Genomic DNA, 7,121 nt, shown 5'->3' on the forward strand with positions numbered 1-7,121 from the left:
ATGTATTTTAAGAAATAAAATGTTAATCTGAGTACAAAGGAGTACACTCACCTTCTGGTAGATGGAGGTGTAGAGAGCGCTGGTGAACATCCAGGCCTCCTCGTAGAACTGATCACTGATTGGATCCAAAACATCGATGGAGGATCTGCGCTGAGGATCGTCCTGATGGACAGAACAGAAGGAGAGTGAGACAAGTGAAGATATACTAAACAACACTGTGACATAAACTGACCCACACACAGTTTGATTCACAGGTGATTGACACATTATTTGACCACGAGCAATCTTTTCTGGTTTGATGCCGTCTTTGTAGCCAGAAACCAGCTCTCTCCTCGGCTTCCTCCACTACACGCTTCCCCCACGCCAGTCTCCTCCGTCACTATAAAGGGGAGAGTCATGAGCTCCATCACCCTCACCTGTGCCGTCCAACGTCCCGCCACCAGCCTCCACTGCAGCAGGCCAGAGACCACACCCCTGCCACAATAAGTAAAAGTATATCCTTGCTGTACCCTTAATGCTAAATGTGCTAAATTAACCGCTGCCTTTGCCCCTTTGGGATTATTCTTATGTCACTGGGATGTTGACCTTTGACCTTCACATTAGAGAGATGGGCAGACATAATTAGTGTATGAATTTTAAAGTCACAGGTAATAAAGAGAGTGTAGCAAATGTAGTCAGGTTTATTACTCTGTATCACACATGAGTGCCCGAGGGAGGCGGGGCTGACTGGGGAGACACAGGAAACAGAGAGACAGGGCTGACTCGACATGAAACGATGAAACGTGGGACACGGGAACAGAAACTAAACACAGGCTGAAATGAACACTGAGGGAGGGAGAACTAAGATTACTGAGAGCCTGATAAATAAGAAGAACAAAAACCAAGAAAAACAAGAGTCAAAGAAAACCAAAAACACAAAGCATTGGGCCAGGACCCACTGCTGTGACATTTATATGTGATAAAAACATTAAAAACTGCTCAGATGTTGAAATCTTTCTACGTATACTTTAGGTTCAGCTCTCCAGCCTGGCATTTGGTTAAGCATGATTCAAACATTTGATTTTGTTTAACTGGTTTTAATTATAGTTACTTTTTGTGAACATTTGTTGCAGCATTTAAAAATACATCATTTATTTTCAAACTTTTATTTGATTTAGAGCATCATATTTGACCAACGTAAATGTTTTAATTTCATGTAAAATAACTGAAACAGTGAACTAAATATCTGAAATCTTTCCTTCCTTAAAAGTTATAATCCTACTTAAGTTATAGTGCAAACGCTTAAGCAATAAATATATATAATGCTAATTAATTAATATTTCCCTTTGATGTTGCAACTATGCGGTCACTTCTGTCTTTAAACAAAATAATATTTTCCAGTTACAGAAATCATAAAGTCCAAACTAAAGTGCTACTGTTGCTATATGCATTTTATATAAATCATGGATGATGGTCCTGACATGAAGGAAGAGAAAGTTACAGGTTGCATCCTTTGACTTTGTCTCCGTGCCTTTGGGCGATTTTCAGAAGGACAGATGTTTCTGTTCAATTCTTAAATCAATTTTTTTCAAACGCAAACACTATTTTAAAGCTTCTAGAGAGTAAAATATTAATGATAATTATAATAACAATAATAAAAACAAAAGCTCTCAGATCCATCAAACCAAGCAGCAGAAAGAACAATAACTGAAGAGAAAACTTTAACCTTGTAGACTTCATTATGTTCCAGCGGCTCTACAGACGCTGTGACCTCGAACTTAAGCAGGTCGTAAAGTATGTGCAGCTCAATAACTTCATAATCAGACCCTGTGGTATTTAGGCAGCAGAACAACTAAGAATAACAACTACAAATAAAGTTTTTAGGTTTCTGTTGTACTGCAAGGTTCTGTACAGGAGAACCAAACCAAGAGCAAATATTACGTCTCATTTACACCTGAGCACGAAGAGCCATCAACATTTAGCAAATTGAATCATCTTTGTTTAGATGCAAGAAGAATCATATAGAAATGAAAAAGTATAAATATAAATCCAGAGCAAAGATATCCTCTAATTCAGCGTAGCACACGTGCAGCTGCTGCGATTCACGTAAGCATTCGGCTCGTCGCTGTTGCAGATTTTTCTCTCGCTGTACTGGCTCACAGCGCTGCAAACACAAAAATAAATATCCCCAAAGGTGTGAAAGGGAGCTAATTAGTAAGAGTATTGTTACTCTCCGCAGGAGTAGTCCAGCAGTAGAAATCAGTCCAATAACAAGGTGTGTAACATCTAGCAGGGTGACAGAAAAACCCAGGGTAACTTCTAAGGACCTCAACGTCTCTCTCACATTGTGTTTTTAAACATGCTTCCATTTGTCACTTCAGTCTTTACTCTGAAATACAGGAAGAGAAATCATGGCTGAAACAATTTCTCATGAAACCAGGGGTGTGGTCCAACAGTCAGTTTGGTGAGGAAGGTTCCTAACTGAGAGAAGTGACCCAGAAGTATCTGTGTAGCAGCCACAATGAATCCAGATCATGAGCTTTATTAACTGATCAAAGTCTCTTCTTTCACCTTCTGTATCATTCAGTTTGCATTGGTAATGCCCATTATTGTAATGCTTTTTTAAGATGAGCAAAACTTTATTTCACTTTGGGTTAGCTGGGATAAGTGATGGATGGAGGGAATTTTACTTCAGCCACAGAAATCCTAAACAGGAAGGAGGAGCAGAGTTACAGTGGATCACTATCCAGCAGGGAAACAAGGTTTATTTCAATTTCTTGGCCATGAGTGAGATTTACTGAGTGGGCAAATTAGGGAGACGACACCATCAGATCCCGAGCCCTCCATGTGTTAATCAAGAGACGGCTGCTGTGCTACATCCATAAATAATGAATAAATTAGGAGCTAAAGCTGAAAGGACAGTTTATTTATACCATCTTCACGTGAACACATTCAAGAACATCACAGATGAAGAAACATTAAAAACTTCCACACTACATAAAGCAAGAAAAATAGTTTTTCTTTCAGGTGGTTTCAGAAAAACAGAAACATCAAGCATCTCCAAGACTCTCTTTGAAAGAACTAAAAACCTTTGTTCTCATGGTCCAATCATGAGTGAACTCCCCGATGAAGCCTTGTGTGCTAAAACATGTCAGAGTTTCAAAGGTTAAACATGAGTTTCTAAAACGTTTTGCTGGAGAACAATGAACTATTTGACTGAGTTTCAATCATTTACAGACGAGCAAAACCAGGACAGAGAAAAAAGGACAAAACTGACTCAGTAAAAAACAGAAAAGAAGATCCCATGTAGATCTGTATTATGTAGAAGTTCATCCCAGCAACCAGTTCAGTTCAACACAAGTTTAAATGATTCTATCTGAACTCTGTGGAGCCTGATCTCAAGCTTTTTGAGTCTGACACAGAAACCAGAGGATCTTTCTGTGTCTTCAGATTCACTGTGATCCAGTGATGGGAGTGATTTCAGCCCTGAGTGATCGCGCTGATGTTTGCACAGAGCAGACAATGAGGTGAATGTTTGGGCACATTGGTAACAGTGAAACAGTTTATTAGTAACGTGGGATCGTTTGTGTGCAGAGTATGAACTGAGATTCCTGAAGCTCTTGTCACACTGGTCACAGCTGTAGTTTCCTTCCATGTGTGTACGTTCATGACTGTTACGACTACCTGACTGTGAGAAGCTTCTCTCACAGTGTCTGCACTTGTGTGGTTTCTCTCCTGTGTGGACTCGTTTGTGTGATTTAAGGTCCCTTGCAGTGGTGAAGGATGACCCACACTGATCACAGAGGTGCTTTTTAACCCCACTGTGAATAAGTTCATGTTGTTTTAAGTGATGTGATGTGGTGAAGCTTCTCCCACATTCTTTGCAGTATTTCAGTTTGTCTCCAGTGTGTCTATGTTGATGTACTTTTAGGGTCTTTTGCTGACTGAAAGTTTTTCCACAGAGGTCACAATGAAAGTCTTTCCCACCACCACAGTGATGACAGGGTTGAGAACTGGATCCATCTGTGTCGCTCTGCTTCTAAACAAAGACACAAAGACAGTGTAAGTCAGTCCTTCAACATTTGTATCCTGACCGTCGCCTGAAATAAAGAGCTTCTCTGCAGACGTCCAATTACATTTGACTGTTTCAGTTAACACACTCAGTTTACTGGGCTGCAATAACTACAATACTACCACCATAATACTACAGTAATACTAAAATGATAACTGAAAGGAAAATCTGAATAATCACTCAGAGCTGCTTTTCCATGCAGTAGAATTGCTAACATGCTAACACAGTTTAATGAGCAGAGTTGTTCCAAACAGTCAGGCTAAAATGACAAGATAACAATATAAATACATACCTCACAGTAGCTGCACTTGTAGAGTCTCTTTCTGGTGTGGATCTGTTGGTGTTGTCTCAGGTGATGTGGAGATTTAAAAGTCTTCTCACACAGGTCACATTGATAAGGTCTCTCCTCAGTGTGGGTAAACGTGTCGTTGTAACTGTGCGTCTGTTGTAAACTCTTTGCCACACTGTTCACAGCAGTACACATCATGTCTGGTGTGAATGCGTAGGTGTGTATTTCGGCTCCCTCTCCGGCTGAAAGTTTTTCCACAGATGTCACAGCTGTATGCCTTAATTCCAGAGTGGGTAACTAGATGACTCTGTGTCAGAGATTTACAGTTAACAAACAGTCAGGTGAATAAACAACAATGAGACACTTGTGTAGGTTAACGTGCTGCACGGGTGAAAAGCTCAGAGCAAATCACACCGAACTGCAGTATTCGTTTATTTTTATAGGTTACATCGTCAATATGCAAATATAATCACATTTCCTGTCACGCAGGTCCTGATGTCTGTCTGCATGCAAGCTGTGTGTGTGTGTGTGTGTGTCACAGAGTATGTGTGTTGCAGGTCAATTTCTAAGAATAATATAATGCAAGTCAACCTCTGCGGATATGTATTTCTGTGCTGGTCTCTTGTCAGTGTCACAGGGTCAGCTTCCTGTTTCTACAGAAAACTGTGTCTGGTGAAATATGTATAACATAACTTTTGAAGCATAAGCAAATAAAACAATAAAAACTCCCTAACATTCCTCCCTGTTGTTACCGTATTTCACCACTTCAATCATACTTTATTATCAGCTAACAATCACTTGCTTATAACATTTTCAATTGTAGCATCATTCAGTATGTGTGAGTGTGTGTGTTCCTATACTAAATCTTCTTCGTCCGGTTCATCTTCTTGTGGCAGTCCAACATAGGTGATTACTGTGGCCTGTACCATCTTGCCAATCATTGATCTGATACAGGGTAGAATGCATGTAGAGAACATGCAAAGCAATAAAAGAAGAACTCCTATCAAGACAAGTCCTTTGATCACGAGGGTCGTCCAGCCGCCGCTCAGTAGCCAGGTCAGCCAGTCCTCTGTGTTCATGACAGTCTTGTTGCTGTGCATTACTCAGTTGTCGTAACTTCTCCAGGGCGGTGGTCATGGTCAAGGAATGCACGTTATCTGGAATCTAGGTGCAGCAAGTGGTGTTGAATAAGACACAGAGGCCCCCTCTCTCAGCGAGAATCATGTCCAGGGCGACTCTGTGTTGCATGACCACTATTCTGATCGCGTCGATTTCCTCATTCTGAGCCTTGTTTTATCCATGTTGAGCTGTTCAGGAAAAGTCCAAATCTGTAGTCAAGAGTCTCGATCCTTAGCATGTTTTTTCCATTCCCGATCCATGGGAAAAGTGAGTGCAGGACTTTCTGTCCGGTGGTCCACAACTTGAACTCCGCTGGCACATCACTGCCCCAGATTGGATCATGAGGTTGCACGTCATCAGTGCTCCTCTTGCGTCTTGGTTGGTCCTGATGGAATATTCTGAACGTGTGGTCTGACACTAAAATTGGGGCGCAGAGTCCGGTGCTGTTGGGTGGGATGGTGAAGTATGTCTTTGAGCCACATGCCCAAGCTGTACCCTGCACCCAATATGTGCCATTCAGGAAGCTTATCCGTGCCTTTCTGTCCTGCGGCATCCGGAAAGTCTGGGAGCAGTTCTGGTTCATCCCCAGCTTTCTGTTGCCGTATGCGAAGGTGAAACACATTGGATGTTGTATTCCTGGTTCCCTCCTGACGTTGAAAGATTTTCCCTTGTCATTGGTCGCATTCAGGTGTACCCAGTATTGGTCATCACAGCTGTAGTTCCAGTCTGAGACCTCTGGCGCACAAGATACTACCTCATTAGGTTTATAGTTGATCAGTGTTCCTTTACACCGTCGCAGGTCAATTTTTGTGACTTGTCTTTTTAACTCAAGCTTGAAGGCGAAGATGTCTTCGGGGGAAAATGTTCCGCTGGTGGCTTTGTAGAATGTACATAGGGCTTCGGAAAGGCTGGGTGATTTTCCATACAGGGTGGCTTGCATTGCTGTTGTTGGGAGGTGTGAACAGACGTAGCAGCCAGTGTGGTTGTCTTCTGTATGTACTCGGTTGTAGACGTACCGGTACCAGGCATTGTTCAGCCAGGGGTGGTTATGCTCTTTATCCATATCCTTTAGGTATAAGTTGTCATACGACCATTTCTTCTGCAGGTGGTGCTGTGGGTCCTTGTCTCTCCAGGTGAGTATCAGTAGGCTCACTAGGAGCGCAATGCCAGTCATTATGAGGACAAGGTTCTTCATTATGACCAGGCACACCCGGGCTCCAGGTGAGTAGACCACTGGCGAGAAGACAAAAGGGCAGGATATACCCAAACAGCCCTTTCCTCCACCAGGAGAACACCTAGGAGTCGGGGGAACCGGCGTCTATGCTTGTGTTGTCACTCACTTTTTTGCAGTGGCTTTGGTGGATCCAAGATGGTCTTTCTGCTATTTTGCAGGCAGTCGGTGTGCTGAGTAAGACCTGATATGGGCCTTCCCACCTTGGTGAATTCCAATTCTTTCTCTGGAGTACTTTGATCAGGATCCAATCACCTGGTTGCAACCTGCAAGAAACTGGAGAGGTATCATCCGGCAGTTTATTGTTTAGCACAATTTCTTTATTCTCAAATAGTTTAGTCATCCACTCTGCTAGGGTGGTTTCTCTTATAGACTTATTAATAGGCTCACTAGTGAGAGGCAGCGGAAATTGCCTCCCATGAACGATTTCA

The 7,121-nt window shown here is 42.2% G+C and overlaps 1 protein-coding gene across 1 annotated transcript; it reads right to left on the reverse strand.

Moving 5' to 3' along the window:
• Positions 1 to 5,616: 5,616 nt before the first annotated feature.
• On the reverse strand, positions 5,617 to 6,654 carry LOC146623657 (uncharacterized). Its single transcript, XM_085364550.1, has one exon. The coding sequence runs from the start codon at positions 6,652 to 6,654 to the stop codon at positions 5,617 to 5,619; it is 1,038 nt and encodes a 345-aa protein (XP_085220676.1).
• Positions 6,655 to 7,121: the final 467 nt, after the last annotated feature.

Source organism: Diplotaxodon limnothrissa, linkage group LG10 (assembly GCF_057381915.1).
Source record: "Diplotaxodon limnothrissa isolate DT_005_m linkage group LG10, D_limnothrissa_male_GT1.1, whole genome shotgun sequence".
Lineage (NCBI taxonomy): Eukaryota > Metazoa > Chordata > Actinopteri > Cichliformes > Cichlidae > Diplotaxodon > Diplotaxodon limnothrissa.